The sequence below is a fragment of the Pseudocercospora fijiensis genome, assembly GCF_000340215.1.
Source record: "Pseudocercospora fijiensis CIRAD86 unplaced genomic scaffold MYCFIscaffold_11, whole genome shotgun sequence".
Taxonomy (NCBI): Eukaryota; Fungi; Ascomycota; class Dothideomycetes; order Mycosphaerellales; family Mycosphaerellaceae; genus Pseudocercospora; species Pseudocercospora fijiensis.
In genome coordinates this window covers 466480-483159 of record NW_006921542.1, presented here as the reverse complement: position 1 = coordinate 483159, position 16680 = coordinate 466480, and the positions used below count along the sequence as shown (strand labels likewise).

Sequence of the window (16680 nt, the reverse complement as noted above, 5' to 3'; positions counted from 1 at the left end):
AGCTATCGTTTAGTTGTCTACCTAGCTAGCCGCTTCTATACTATATATTTAATACCTTCCTAGCATAAAGGACCTTATCGATTCTTAATTAGTATAGAAGATTAACCGTACTATACTCGCACATTCTAATCTACTTATTACAAAGTAGAAGGCGCGCTTCTATGCCTATAACTAGATAAATACCGAGTATAAGAGGCATATTAAGCCTAATATTTGCTTTAGGTATCTACCGAAACCCCTAGATATATAAAGATTATATCGACATTAGGAGCTCTAGTATAATTTACTACTATTATTAGGCACTAATTTGTAAATTATAGACTTAGTCTACCTAAAGAATTCTAAGCCTAGATCGGTAGCTTAGGTAAAATCCCTATATATTAGCGTAATATCCCGTAGCTATAGAAATCGACGATTACGACCCTTCGCAAGATAAACTCGGCAAGTTTAGCGTAGATAAGGGTACCTATACTATCCTCGGAGATTAACATTTTTAGCTAGCCGAAGCCTACCTTTCACTATTCTATTAGCGCACTAGAACTTTCTTCTTAACTTGTTTCTACTTAGTTACTCCCTAGCCATCTTCCTTTATACGCTATATACTTTATACTTAACTAATAACCTAGTAGGACTCGAACGTAACACTAAGCGTAACCTTACCTAAATAGCGAGACGATATTTGCCCTTCGATCTCGGTATCTAAAGCGAAATTCGGCGTCTACTACGGTCTTAGGCATTTAGATTTTAATTTTTAAACCTCTAGATTCGTCCTTAAAATAAGTATAGTACCTAGCGTATAGCTGTTATATAAGATTATAATTAACCGTCGCTATAGGCCGTAAGTTAGCCTATACAATATTAGGCGCCTCTACTTATATCGAGCAAAGAAGACATTTACAGGCCTCTACTAAGGAAGTATATCTCTTATAGATATACTATCGCTAGGTTTCTTAGTATTAAATCTAAGCATTTATCGTATACCGCTATTATAGTAAGATTAATAGGAGATATAGCGTTATAGGCCTTAAGAGACGGATTCTAAATTATTAGCCGCTAGATTTAGGACGAGATCTTATAAATATTAGCAATAATCGATAGTAGTATTTCGTAGAATTACCCTATATCTATAGTAGATCCGTCTATAATAGATCGATATTAATACTCTTCTATATTAGTATAAAAGATATTTCTAACTTAGCTTGCCTAGTCTCTATAAATAAGGCAGGCATTCTTAAGCTCTATATCGTAAGCCTTAAGCTAAGCTAGTACTACTGTTTTTCTCTAATAAGTGCAGTATATATATACTTAACGGCATTAGTATTCTAATAGCGCTACCTTATAAGATTAATACCCTATATTATAAAGTATTACTCTTTAAGGCTATTAGCTTGAATCTTTAAGTAAGCGGTAGCAATTCCCCGAGGCCTAGCGCTATTTTAACGTTTTTATATTTTATACGATAAGCGGCGATCCTACGCTACCGCCTATATACTTCTAGATATTATAATTCTCTGCCTAGTAAAATGTTTATAAGCAGTAATCTAGCGACGTAGGCATGCCTCTAGATATTGTTATTCCCGACTTATTTAGCTATTTATATCGAGTACGATAGCTATTAGTATACTTCCGGATATTGTAAGTCTTGCCTTAGTAGGCTATTTATAAGCTATAAACTAGCGCCGTAAGTATGCTTCTAGATATTATACTCCTTTAGGCTATAAGATATCTATATTATATATAATAGTAGCCGCTATCGGTATATCTATAGGCTATCTTAGTTCTATCGTTAGGTATAATTTTTATATTAGTAAGCTTATTCCTTTTGTATACTCTAGCCGTTAGTATAGTTCGGGGCATTATAATGTTAGCTTAGTAAGCTTTTTATATTATATACTATAGCAGTTACTATACTACTAGATATTGTAATTCTTAGGCTAGTAAATCGTCTATATTATATACGATAGCGGAGGCTATTAAGATACTAGAGGCTACTTAGTAGTATAGCTAGACGCGATTCTTCCCTCGTTAAGCTAGTTATATTGTATACGATACGCGGCGACTTTAAACTTATTAGCGAGTTTATATTATATATAATAGGCGGCGATCTATTACCCTTAGTACGCTTCCTAGTATTATAACTCTTAGTTTAGTAAGCTATTTATACGCGGCAATCTAGCGCTATAAGCTATTTATATAGTATACGATAACTAGGCCTTCCTAATATAGTAAGCTATTTATTTTATATATAATTATCGGTAATCTAGGGCTATAAGCTATTTATATCGTAATAGCGATAAGCCGTTTATACTATATATAATAGGCGGTAATTCCGATCTTAGTAAGCTAGTACTTAGGAAGTATAGCGTTAAAGGTAGGCGCGTTTCTTACCTTAGTAAGATAATTAATAATATTATATACTATAGCCGTCGGTTAGCTTCTAGGTATCGTAAGGAGGTATTTAGTAAATTCTAGAATTAGAAAAGCTACGATAGAAAGGAAGAAGCTCTAAGGAATATCTCTAAGAGTAAGAGCAATTCTTAGCTTCGTAAGCTATTTATATTATACGCTATAAGCGGCGATCTAGCGCCGTTAGTATAATTCTAGATATTATAGAAAGGTATTAGATTAGTCTTTAGAGTCCGTAAGCTTCTAAAGAAAGAGCTAGTTTTCGAAGAATATCTCTATAAGTAAGAGGAGTTCTTAGATTAGTAGGCTATTTATATTATATCTTCTAAGCGGCGTTAGTATACTTCTAGATAATATAATTCTTCGCTCGGTAAGCTATTTATAAGCGGCTATCCGGCTTTCTTAGTATTCTCTTAGATATTATAAGGAGATATTTAGTAAGTTCTTAATATAGAGGAAGAAAGAGCCTTCGAAGCGTATCTCTATAAGTAGGAGCTCCTAGACGAGATGCTAGTAAAGGAAGTATCCGAGGGGCGTCTGTTTTCGAAGTATAGAAGCGCGAAGGTAAGGCTATAGAAGTCTTCTATACCTGCCGTAAACTCCCGCCTACTATATAGCCGTATACTATTTAGTACTATATCTTTAATACGGTCGTATTTACGCAATACTAGACATATTGTAGTTATTATTAGTATATATAAAAGCGCTAAATGCGCTCTTTAATCTAATATAGAAATTCTATTCTATACCGTAGTAGCAGCTACGTACTACGTAAAGCCCTACTAGAAGCTAAACTACTAGCTTTCTTAGTTAAGGTAAGTACTATGTCTTACTTAGGCGGTTATTAGAAGACATTACGCCGGAGAGGGTTCTTAGACTTCTTAATACTCTCCTATAGGTTATTATTAAGCTGTCTTATAGCCTAATTATTTACCTTCTTTATCTCCTTCTTATATACTTCCTTAGCAAGCCTAGCCTTCTTTTCTTTAGCTTCTAGTTGCCTCTATACCGCTTACAGTTGCTTAATATATATTACGTATTGCTGCTCGAGTATCTTCTATAACTTCTCGTCTTATTTGCGAGCCGCTTCTAACTCCTTTACTTAATCCCTCTCTTGCTATATCTCTCGAGCCCTCTATAGCTTAGAAGGACTATAGAAAGTAGAAGTAGAGCCGTCTTCTACCCTTACTTATTTAAAAAGCTTCTTACCTCGTTTATAGCGCTTCTGCTTATTATATAGTAACTATCTTAGACTGTTAACCTAAGCAATAAGCAATGAATTCTTAGCCGCTAAGGCGCTAACTTTACTACGTAGGTTTAGTACCTTATTAGTATTCTTATACCTTACCTTAATACGGATTAACGTACTAATCTTCCGCTAATCTTATATAGTAAGTAAGCTACTTATATAGGGTCTAGAAGCTATAAAAGGCCTAACGGACTTATTTAAACCGTTATATAGCTTCGGTAGTAGTAGCTTAGATAGAATAACTTATAGGTCGAATAGATTAATACCTATCTTCGAGAACGTAGAGTCTATATTATAAGGTATTAATGCTAGTGTCTAAGCTTGCTAGAATAGTATAAAGAAGTCTCTCTTAGTAATGCCTTCTATAGCTTATAACCTATAAAGATAGGCGTTTAAAGCAATAGAATACTACGAGGTAAGAGGTACGAATATAGATATATCTAGTAGCTATAACCGATAAGTTAAGTAAGATAGATAAACACCTACTAATATCTTCCGTTTGAGAGCCTAGTTAATAAACTTTATAGTTAGATAAGAGCCGTATCTATTAACTATAAGAAGCCTCTAATCGCGACTATTACGAGCGTTCTTCTTAGTATAGCGATTGTAGACTTTAGTTAACTATTTAAAGCCGAGTTTAGCTAAGGTCTACCTAGTTAGAGAGGTTATAAAGAAGGCTATATACTTATCTAGGTCTATATCTTCTACCTAAGTATCTTAAAGATTGCTAGGGTAAGCCTTATAGATTAGTATAGGCGGAAGGGTAGTAAGGTAGGTATAAATAGTTATAATATACGTTATATACTCTCTATTACTAGTCTATAGGTGCCCTATAAGTTGTCTACTCTTAACTACGTTCTTTAAGAAGTATCTTAATACCTTACTTAAGACCCTAATTATAAAGCCCTTCTTATCTATATCTGTAATATTATTAGGCTTAATTTAATACTTCTTAATAGCCGCTTATAACTTCTAGAGGTACTAAGTATAGGAGAAATAGCTATCCGCCTTCTTACGAGCCTTATCTAAGTTACTAATATATCCTAAGTCTAGGTAATCCCTCTAGCGGTATTTAAAGCGAGTAGGCTAGTTCTTTCTAGGTATATTTCTATAGATCTCGTAGGCGAAATAGCGTATTATTACGGCGGTAGAAGGGAGGGCTATCTCTATAAGAAGATTAATATAGTTATATAGTATTTGTTCTTATTAGGAAGTAAGTAATTACTATTCTTCGTACTACTACTTCTTAGTTCTAGCTTTGCTATTCTATAGCTTGCTTAAAACTTCGTACGCTTAATAGAATATTTCCGTATAGTAGTAGAAATACTCGGCTTCTTCTACTCTTTTAAATTAGCTATCGTACGCTTATTTTGCTTATCTATATCTATTGTTATAGTTATTTAAAGATAGAGAGTCGAATTTAGAGAAAGTTAAATCGAGGTATGCGATAGGCGGGGCTATAGGGTAGGTAGGGAAGACTTCTAAGGGGAGTCGTACTTTATAGGCGTACCTTAGGATTAGAGGTAAAAGCCGAGCCTTACGTATCTATAACCCGTATAAGAGCAAGGAAGGTATAGGCTTAATCGTAGTAACTAAGGAATATTCTAAAGATGCAATCCTATTTTATAAGTATTGATTTTTGCATATATCGGCTGCGTAATATAATAGTGTAGCAAGCTAGGACTTGCGGTATTGTAAAGCGAAAGTACCATCGCCGCGACTTTATTGGCGCCGAGCAGCAAAGGTTCGCCGACCACGGCAGATGTCGCACTGAAGCTTTTAAGCAGGTCGACGAGTGAGAGATACGTGAATCAAAAGCACCGGCCGCGAGTCTCCAGCGTCCGCACTCACGTTGACTATAGAAAACGCCGATACTCATCCTGTCTTCAAGCCCAAGGACTCTATCGTCGCGCGACTTATTCCCTCAGTCCGTCTCCGGCGGGTGGCATGAATTATCTTGACGAGAAGAAAACACAACAGGGCTTTCCATCCTGGTTTCGTATAGGGCTTTTGTGCATGCTATCTTGTGGGAAGATTTTTATCGGTACAAGTTGTGACGTTCCTTTTCCTTTTTTCCTCCCGACTCCATGCCTATGCGCTCCAGAAAATGCTCAATGAACCAGCCCGACGAGTTGGCATCGACGTTACTGACGTCCACCATTTGCTCGCCGTGGATTGGGATGTGCCGCCAGTGTTACTGCCTCACTCGTGGAATTCTTCGGTGTCGGTGCGTGACAGATGCCCAGATCTGCGTCTCGAGTGTATCACTCAACGTCGTTGGTGAGTTCAGTGACGATGTTCTTGGTACCAGGCGTCTGCATTGGCTCAGTCGGAGTTGGATCAGGAGCGAACATGCCTTGATCAATGCTGGTGGTACTCATACCCAGGGTAGATTTGTCGTTAACGATGTTGATGTTGCCATTGACTTGTGGACTGCCATAGGATGTGGATGCGAGGAGATCAGTGCCGAGCCATGGCTGCACAGGCTGCGGAGGGAGGCATGCACTCGGATTGTGATTGGCAATGTCGTAATGGGCGATGTTGTAATGGGCGACGTTCTGATGGGCGATGTCGTGATTGGCGACGTCGTGGTTGGCAATTTCGTGATTGGTGATGTTGTGATTGGCGATGTTGTGATTGGCGATGTTCTGATTCGCGACGTCGTGGATGGCGATGTTCTGATTCGCGACGTCGTGGATGGCGATATCGTGATTGGCGATGTTGTGATGGGCGATGTTGTGATTGGCGATGTTGTGATTGGCGATGTTGTGATTGGCGACGTTGAGGTTGCCGTTCACTCGTGGACCGCCAGAGGGCGTGGATGCGAGGAGATCAGTGTCAAGCCATGGGTAGACAGGCTGCGCAGTGAGGTGTGATACGGAGCCTGAGCCTGAGATGTTTGTAGGCGCGACGAAGGACGGGGCTCGGAGCTCTGGCATGAAGGACGGGAAACGTTGGGCGTTCCAGGTTGATGATGAGCTTGAGCCACTGGTCGACGTCGGATGCCATGCTGGAGGGAAAGCCTGCAGAGCGGTGTTGGAAGATGAGGTCGAGATTCTCGTAGGCATTGACGACAATGGATCAGGTTGCACAGGAACTTCCATGCCACCGTAGCTTGCGGATGCGTCGCCATAACTGCCGTAGTGTCTGAAGCCGTGAGCTTGATTGGCAAGCATTCCGTAATTGCCTCCTCCCATTGCCTGCCACTCCGGGACGACTGGTGTCAATGGCACTGGTCGGAAAGGCTGCACGTTCGCTCCGGCCATCGACTGCAAGCTGGCCATCGCAAGTGATGGAGGCGCCGAGGGTGCTGTGTCTGGCTGCTGGTTGGTCGCAGCGGAACGACCATTTGGCATGTTGGAATTCTCGAACGCCAGAAGGTCGGGGATCACGATTGATTCAATGTGGTGATCAAATTCCTTCTGCTTTTGTTCGAATCTCTTCTTGTGAATGCCGCATGCCACAATCCTGCCAAGGTCACGAATCTGTTTCTTGACTTCGTTCTCATTTCCACTACAGACAGCACGATGAATGCTGTCGCAGTGGCGCACCACGACCTTCCAGCCCGGACGATCTGGGAACAGTTAGCCAAGGTCTAGAGTGTGCACGAACAATCAATGCTCGGAAGAGTTACCAGTGTTGTGTGTGCTCTGCAGCCTGCTACAGGTTGGCTCGCTCGCCTTGCGATAGACTTTGACAGGCAGGCTGAAACAGTTGCGGTTGTCATTCAACCCAAAGATGCGGCAGTAGTGCTCAGCTCGTGTCTTGTTATCCATCTTTCGGATCTCTTGGACTTGGTAGGGTTGAGTTGCGTGCTTTGAGACCAGGTCTTATATGGCGTGAGACACGGGCAATAAGCAGAGGAGAAGCAAGACAAAAGCAATAGTCTGAAGAGGAGAAGCGAGTTTCGGCCTCCGCGCAGGGGAAAGCGACTGCATGGACGGCGATGCTGGATCGGATGTCGCGCACGCAGTTCTGAGACAAATTCGCTACGTTGGCAGCGCATGGTATGCTTTGAAAGCAGCTTCGTGTCGGCAGCGAGCATAGTCAAGCTGATCGCGGTGCAGTGGAGGAGCAGCGGAGACGACATTGGTGGCGGATGGCAGACGTGGATGAGCTCAGTACGAGTGGTGGTAATCTTGAATGTTTCACGGGTGATCGCAGTGAAGTTGTCAGCGCCAAGTTCCATGTACGGTAGCTGCAGAGAGTGGATGTGGATCTGAAGAAGCTGCGTGATAGTGCAGCGACATGTTCGCCGCACGGCAGTTTGCGTAACGAGTTCGCATGACTGGCTACATGGCTGGCAGGTCGCGTAGCGGTTTGCATGACAGTTCGCAGCGCAAGTCGTTCGCATAGCTGTACGAATGGCGGCGCGCATGGGAGTTCGCATGGCCAGCTGTTCGCATCCCGATCGTCTGGCCGCCAAAGTCCGTCATTCGCGGTTGCGTGCAGGCGGACATCCCCCACCTCGCCGTCGCATGGTTTCGGGGCCATCGCAGCGAACATTTTCTTCGTGCGCTTTGTGTTGTCGCTTGCAGTGATGTGTGCTTCGCAACAGCCGGAATCTTGGTGAATGGGGTGAATGGGCTAGCACGTGCCGTCGAAGGCTGGGAGGTTGGCTTGCGCGGTCAAATGCGGTGGAGCTGGCGTGTTGGCTGACTGTCTGCCGGCGTACCTGATGAATGACTGCTTCATCGCTGCAGTGCCTGCAGCGGTTAGCTGCCGGGTCGGTCGACCGACTGATGCACTTTCCTGCAGGTAAGTGATGGTGGTGGTGCAAACAGAGGTTGATGCAGGCACGACGCGTAGGGCCAGCATCAGCGTCGCGATCGCGGGGTCGGAGCTCCGACGCCGACTGCGCTATGCAATATGTCGCGCCATGCGCTCGGAGGACCATGGAATTTACTGTGGTGTGGCTGCACTATAATTAGCATAGAATTAGCTTCTTGGCGGTTTCCCACTTCTCTTCCAAAATGATACTATACCTCGTCGTCGCTATTTCTATAGTATATACCCCTCGAAGGTGTTGTTAATAGCGCGGTTACTAGACTATTAGCTTAATAAGATTAAACGCCTATTCGACGAGGGCGAGTTGTCTAATATCGCTATCTCTAACCTACTAAATGTCGCTAGGCGCAGTATCGACAAGATCTATAACAATTATCGCCTATTTAGTATATTCTATATTAAAGACCTTGCGAGGTTAGGTCGTCTATAGTCGCTATTACTAATCTTTAAGGATATAGGTAGTATCGTGTCGCCTAGCGCGTACGGTCGCAGTTTGACTAATCTACCTATTTCTATAGCGCATCTTCGAATTCCTTAACGACCGACTATATACCTACTAAGACGAGGTAGTATAGTATCTATACGACGAATACGACGTTGTTATTAGCTAGTCGACGGTATCGCGAGTACTAAAGAGGCGTAGCTAGACGAGGAAGAAAGCGATACGGTTTACGGCGGAATAGAACTAGGACCTTCGAAACGACTTTAAGATAAGGCAAATAGCTATGCCGGCGTATAAGGTAGTATATGTCGATAAGAGCGCCTCTAACGAGCGCACTAGATAGCGGAAATATAGATACGGTCTAGTTAACCGCCCTGTCTTTAAAGAAGGGTCGGCGGTAAGGTTAAAGCGATAGAGTGTCCTGCCGGCTATATTAGTTAATAGTTATCTTAATAGCACTATTATCTACTAAGGTTCTATTACCGCGGAGATCTTCGAGGCATAGTTATAGCATATAGTACTGCCTTAAATAGAGCCTAGTATATTTATTGTTATAGATAACGCGTTAATCTACCGCACTTAGCGTATAAAGGATATCGTAGCGGCGGTAGGTGTCTACCTTCGACACCTGCCTCCGTATTCGCTAGACTTCAACCCTATTAAGTTGTTATTTAACGTACTTAAGGCATAGGTTAAGAAGCATATTAACGAGGCTAATTGCTTCGTAGACTTCGGCAAATTTATACGGTATACTATTAACTAACTAGATACTTAAACAATAGTAAGATCGTAGTTCTAGCGAGTAGGTTATCGCTAATATCGACCTTGTAGTTACTCCCTTATAGTCTCACTTATACCAACTATTATCTCTAGCTTAGTAATACGGCTTCTTAACTCGTCTATCTCCTTCCTTATTTCATCTATAATAGTACGCGTAGTATTAGCAGCTTGCTCTTTCATTATTGCTTCTATATGCTATAGATCTAGCAATGTTAGCTATAGTAACGAGCCTCTTGAATTAACAGCTAACGGTAATACAGTAGTCGGTAATATAGTAGTAGCGTCTCGTATAAGGTCCTCTTCTTCTTAACTGTCGGCAACCTATAAAGAATTAGTTAAACCTATAGCGATACCTAATCGATATACTTCTAATACGCTACCGATAGCTATTGCGATTAAAGAGCCTAGAATCCGGTAGATTCTAAGCCGTTTCTATCGCTAGTGTTACCTCGAGATTATTTAAACTAGTGCCGCTAGTAGGTCGCTATTCGTGTCGCAATCGAGTAGCGGTCCGGAGAGAACCCGCTTAGAAAGCCGGAATCTATAACGACTAATAGGGCATCACTATACCACTACAACAACACGTCTATATGCCCTCCTCGGTAGGAAATAATACTGTTGGCTATGCTAAATAACCTCCCGTTGTCCGTTTCAAAAAATATGCAGGTATAGTAAAGATATAGTGTTAGTAATATATTAGGGAATTTGCGACCTTCTACCGCTTTCTCTACGCCGAGACTACCGAAATTTCGGCTTCTATAGTACTCGGCTTTGCTCGGCGGTTAAGCTTAGCGGGTCTACGCTTAAGAAGCTGATTTTAACCACTCTAACTAGGCACTAGCGCAACACTATAACGCATTGTTTTTTATTACTATAAGTACAGAGAGCCGAGACTATATCTATCTGATGCTCCTCTAATTTATACTATACAGAAATACGTAGTATTAGTAGAATAAGAAGCGACATCAGTTAAACTAAATATTAGCTGTTAAGCCGCCGACCTATACCCGGAAATCCTCGCTTCTAGCTCGCTTCTATACTAAAACAGCGCTTCTACAGCTAACTAACGAATAGGCTATCGTCCGACTTATTAATACGACTAAGTCGCTACTTACGGACTTCCTTGTTAATATATCGCCCTACTGCGGCGATAAATCGAGCGTATTAGCCTTCCTTAAGTCTATAGCGGACCCAATCGCTTAATTTGACCCTTCTAAGCTGTTTAAGTGAGAAGTCGCCTTCCTCGTAGACACGCTTAATATTAGCTATATCGGCGTGTCGCTTACTCTAGCTACTAGTTAACTCTTTACGCAACTAGCTAAAGAAGCCTATCAATTCTATATCGGCGGTATAAGATTAATAGGAAGCGATTAAGCCGCTAACTGGACTTGATTGCAGTCCAACTAGTAGACTAGAAGCCGGTAGACTAGAAATGGCGCCTCTACGACCCCTGCTATTAGACTAGCTATAATAGTTATAGATTACTACTAGAGTTGGCGTTATTAGTGCGATAGCACGTCTACTACTACTACTACTACCTTGCTGTCTGAATGGATTAGACAACTGCTTGTCTCGTTGCTTCTATATCTTTAATGCTAGTGCCGCTCTAGGGTCGTCGATTGTTAGCCTTCTAGCCGGATTAGCCTCTCGAGTCCCCTTAACCTATCTAGCGGCTATTTCCGGATAGATCTTGCAGTGGTCTTCTGCCCTGTCCGGACTACTAAACTAGCACAATCTACCCTTGTTTAGATAGTATCTATTCTTGCAGGGCTAGCGCTAAGCAAGAGCGTGTCGCAGGTCCGTTAGAGAGCTAGTTAGGTCGCTATTATTGTCGTTAGGAGTCGCTTCATTATCTTCCGAGCGCCCTTTAGCTAGTAGGGCAGCTAACTGTTGCTAAGTCGCTATATTCCGTAGCCTCTAAGAAGCCTATTAAGTCCGCCGTAGTTGTTAAGTTGCAGGCTCTTTAGTAACAGCGGTTGGCTTAGCTATAATAGCGAGTTTAAACTCAAGTCGTAGGCCCTTCTTGCCTTGACTATTCTAGACAGCTAGCATAGTATATACGCGCTCAAAATTGAGGTCTGTTATACTAGAGCTACGGTAGAAGTGTTTAGCCTTCACCTTGTCCGTAGAGGCTATAATAGTAGCGCTCTTAAGACTAAACATAAGTCGGTTATTAGCCTTGTTGCGCTAGTCGTCAAACTAGTAGTCTACGGCCTTACAAGGCGACTCGTAGCTTAGCTTACTCGGATAGCACTTACTTAGCAAGGCTTCCTTCTACTTGTCCGTATACAGGTTCTACTATATAGTGTATTCGAATACCTCTCGCTCGTTCTCGTCGTCTTTATCTTCTTCTAAGCTGTAGTCTTCATCGATATCTACTTCTATAGAGTCTTAGCGCTAAGAAGTCGTTGAATCTAGTAACTCGTCGTTAGTATTTGGCTCTTCCGGACTATCACTTAATAGTAGTAGCTCTTTACGTCGTTGTTTCTTAGTAGCGGCGGCTTCGAGGGCTTCCTTCTTCTTCGTAGTAAGCTTATGTAGTCGCTTCGAGGCTCTTAGTATACTAGCGTAGCAATAGAATAGACGAGAGAGTGCTAAAATGCCTAGCTCTTAACCTTGAGGCTTACTAAGAGGTCGTGAATAGATAGAAGTAAGAAAGGCTTTCGTACCGGATCGCATTCTATACCTAATTTGTATAGTGCGGTAGATACTCGGCAAAGACACTAATACGCGCTAATTTCCATCCCTCCGATAGTATAGCGCGACTTATTGCATAGTATAATATACTAGGTTTTGCGAGTTACCTAAGAATGCTAAGTATAGCGGCTCCGTAGTACGGAACCTTATAGTTTACTAGGGAATATACTCCTCTTCTGTTCTCGTAGACCTTGTATCGTATCCTTATACCGCCTATAGCGATAATTATTAACTTACCGCCCGAGTTAGTATATATAGTCGCAATCTATACTACTAGCGACCTCGTACGATAGTATTTCGAGATACCTAATCGCGGCGGAGCGACTTCGCGGTCTTCGAGAACGCGTAAACTAGTCGATAAGTATTACGGATCTAATTAGTTAGAGTCCTTATATAATCTTAGAGCAACGCTAAGACTAGTAGGCTAAGCTGTCGCTCTATCTTACTAGGAGCGATAGGAGCGGTCGAGAGCGACAGCGTCGCTTACGTCGCTTACGACTATAGACAAGATATCTCCTTTGTATTTAGGAACGCCGGAATGCCCTTATAGCTTAAGGCGTTTAACTTATATTACCTACTTACTAATTGGAATTACCTTTATACTAATTATTCTATCTCTACCTCCCGCTTATATTAGCCTCTCTAAAGAAGCCTCGGCTTGTACGTAATAAGAAGTCACTTAACGATCTATCGCGAGTAACCGTAATACTTTAAACGCCCTTAGGATAAGTGCCTTATTATAAGTCGGAAGGGGAACTCCCGCCCCTAGCGAGATAGGCAGTACTCGACGTACTACCTCTAGTACTAGCAATACACTAGGAACCTATGCCGGAAACGATTCTCTTAAGATCGGAAAGCTAGACTTTTATTACGGCGACCGAGACAAGTTCGATACCTAGGTTAGCTAGATAGATATATATTTTATATTTAACTAGGTTTAAGATAACTTAAAGCTAGTCTTCGTAACGACGTTTATACGAGGTAGGGCTTAGCATTAGGTTAAACTATTTCTTAGGACCTATCTAGATAGCAACGGGACCAACAATTCGGATAGAATCTTCGTAAGCTACGAAAATCTTAAGCGTACGATAAAGAAGGTCTTTAGATCTTCTAACGAAGTTGCTACCGTAGTTAGGGTTATCTAACACTTAACTTAGAAGGGGTTATATACCGATTACGCCGCCAAATTTTAGGAATACGCCTAACTTATAGATTAGGACGACGAAGCTCTTATAATAATGTATCGGCGAGGTCTTAAGGATAACGTTAAAGACGAGCTTATACGCGACGGTAGAAAAATAGATAATATAGGAACATTAGTTAAGGTTACAATCGATCTCGACGATAGGCTCTACGAACGAGCTTTAGAACGACGTTACGATTCTAAGACTTCTAGAAAAGCTAGTTATACTCCTAGATACGATAATAGACGAAACTATAGTATCTACGATAAACTAAAGGGGAACAACTACTACGGTACGCAACTAATAGAGCTAGACGCTACCTAAAAGGGTCGAGTAATTAAAGGAAGAAAAGGCAAGAGTTCGCCTAAGAAAGTAGGAAGATTAACTTGCTATACGTATAGCAAGGAAGGCTATATAGCACGGAACTGCCGCGGTAAGAATATAGTGCGACGCGAATAGTTTAATATAATATAACGAAAGGACTCGGGCAGAGAAGGCTACCGAATAGTAGTAGAGCTATACTCTATTAATAACGCGCCGAGGACCTACGTAGAGGTCGTAAAGAAAGAGCTACGACAAATCTGTATAATAGCACGACGATAAGAACCTGTATATAGAACCCTTTACTAGAGATTCTATTACGACGACTAATGCTAAATTCATTATTCTACTAAAGTAGAAGCAGGATTCTTCCCTTAGATTAGGCGACTTGTACGAGAAGATGCGAAATCCTAGTTAGAAGAAGAAACGATTAATAAATCTTACTTAGATACCGACGATAAAGAAAACCAAGATCCGGAAGCTTTATTCCCTCCCGGGGAGGAGTTAGGAGCTATCCTAGAAGTACCGGAGTCCCCTTAGCAAGAGGAGGAATAGCAAGAAGATTCAGAAGGAAGTCTAGATACTAAGGAAGAAACTACGAATAAAGAAAGTAAAGACGAATTCGGGATTAACGACGATACGATCCTTACGTTTATAATAGATACACCTATAGTAGCGCGAACAATCGCCTTACATCTAGTACGCAAATACGAGGAAATGTTTCTAAAGGTTAACGGACAACGGAAGGTCGATCCTATCTAATTTAATTATTTCTAGATAAGCTTACGGGCAAAATTCTAGAATTACCCCCGGATACCTATAGACTATACGTACTATAACTTTATTACGGAGCGAGTACCGATAGGAAGTATAATTACGCCCTACGGATACGTCCTACCCGACGAAAGGACGATTATTACTTAAGATATACGTTAGACGGTCTAGCGATTAAATTAGTAATACCGAAAGGCTATAGCAGCGTAGGGACGGGATATATATAACGATACCCTCGAGGAAAAATTATATGCCGAAGAAGTACGAACGGCAGGACTGCGGACCCGTAACTAGTTAGAACAACGTTAGGCTACTAATTAGTCGGGAAACGGACTAACTCTCTAGATTAGAGCGTTCTAAGAGAGTTCCTTAATACCGAAAGCGCTTAAGCATTAACAGTAGTCTTCCGTATAAAAGTTATCGTTAACGGGCACCCGACGAGTGTATTAATAGATTCCGGAGCGAGCGGGAACTTTGCCTCCGAATTATTCGTTAAAAGCCGAGGGATCGTAACCCGAAGCAAAAGAGAAGGAGCGTATAAACTTATAGTAGTAGATAGGTCACCGCTACCTAGTATAGAACGAGAAACGATACCGTTACTACTAGCTATCTAATAGCACTACGAGGAGATTGTCTTAGATGTTACTAATATAGCTAGTTATAATATTGTATTAGGTATACCTTAGTTAAGAAAGTATAACCTAGTCGTAGACTAGAGAAAAGGAGTACTTATATTTAAGGAATGCGACTGTATAATCGGCATTCAACCTATATAGCGGCAGCGTTCGCAGGCAGATAAGATTAACAAACGTAGGGCGACTCGTAAGACGTTTACGTCGATAGGAATTACGGAGAACCGTATTCAACCCGGATCGACACTACCGTTAGGTTAGGAGGGTTATAATAATAATTACGGGAAGGATAGAAGTTATACGCTATCGAAGAATAAAACTAGAATCTCGGACCTAGACATTCCTAAAGAGTATAGTAAGTAGAAGCGACTCTTTAAAGAGGAGAGAGGCAAGGTAGCCTTACCTAAACACTAACTATAGGATTATAAGATACACTTATAGCCTAGGAAAGAGCCTCTATAGGGACCCTTATACGCAATGTCTAAGAAAGAGCTTAAAACCCTAGACAAGTAGCTAAAAGAGAAATTAGGAAAAGGCTAGATACGGAAGTCGACATCCTCGGCAGCCTTACTAGTAATATTCGTTCCGAAAGCCGGATTAGACGAAGGACGGCTAGTAGTCGATTTTAGACGACTTAACGACATTACAATTAAGAATCGGTACCTACTACCGAACATCGAAGAAATACAAGACCGATTAACTAGATTAGACTAGTATACGAAGATTAACCTACGCGATACGTTTTACGCAATACGTATAGCAGCTAGATACGAATAGATAACAGCATTCCGAACAAGATATAGGCTTTACGAATTCTTAGTTATACCTATAGGACTTACAAATGCCCTAGCGTTATATTAAGACCTTGTAAACGAAGTCCTCCGAGACCTTCTAAACGTATACGTTATCGCATATATAGACGATATCTTAGTCTATACTAAGGGAGCTCTCGCGGACTATATACGAATAGTGTAGGACGTCTTTAAACGATTCACTTAAGTAGGATTTAAGACTGCACCTAAGAAATGCGAATTCTATAAGAAGGAAGTTAAATTCCTAGGATTTATTATTAGCACTATAGGAATTAGGATCGATCTAGAAAAAACTAAGTCAATACAGGAATAGCTAACGCCTATATGCGTTAAAGACGTACAATCATTCCTAGGATTAGCTAACTATAACAGAAAATTTATCGAGGGCTACTCTAAGATAGCGGCACCCCTTACGGAGCTTATAAAGAAAGACAAGCAATAGAACTAGAGCACGAAGGAAGAGGAAGCGTTTAGGCAGCTAAAGAAGCAATGCGTTTCTACGCTAACGCTACGATTATTCGATAGGAGTAAGGCGGTCTAGATAGAAACAGACGCGTCGGATAGGGCTATAGGAGCATGCCTTATATAGGAGCAT

The 16680-nt window shown here is 41.4% G+C and overlaps 1 protein-coding gene across 1 annotated transcript; it reads right to left on the bottom strand.

The window, feature by feature from the left end:
* Nucleotides 1–5332: 5332 nt before the first annotated feature.
* MYCFIDRAFT_179709 (uncharacterized protein) lies at nucleotides 5333–8552 on the bottom strand (the record flags this gene model as incomplete). The annotated part of the gene is made up of 14 exons (XM_007933732.1): nucleotides 5333–5375; nucleotides 5413–5578; nucleotides 5618–5662; nucleotides 5714–5819; nucleotides 5862–5903; nucleotides 5929–7093; nucleotides 7120–7158; nucleotides 7182–7229; nucleotides 7264–7360; nucleotides 7388–7943; nucleotides 7985–8186; nucleotides 8212–8220; nucleotides 8250–8352; nucleotides 8396–8552. 14 exons carry the CDS (start codon nucleotides 8550–8552, stop codon nucleotides 5333–5335), a joined length of 2778 nt encoding a protein of 925 aa, XP_007931923.1.
* Nucleotides 8553–16680: the final 8128 nt, after the last annotated feature.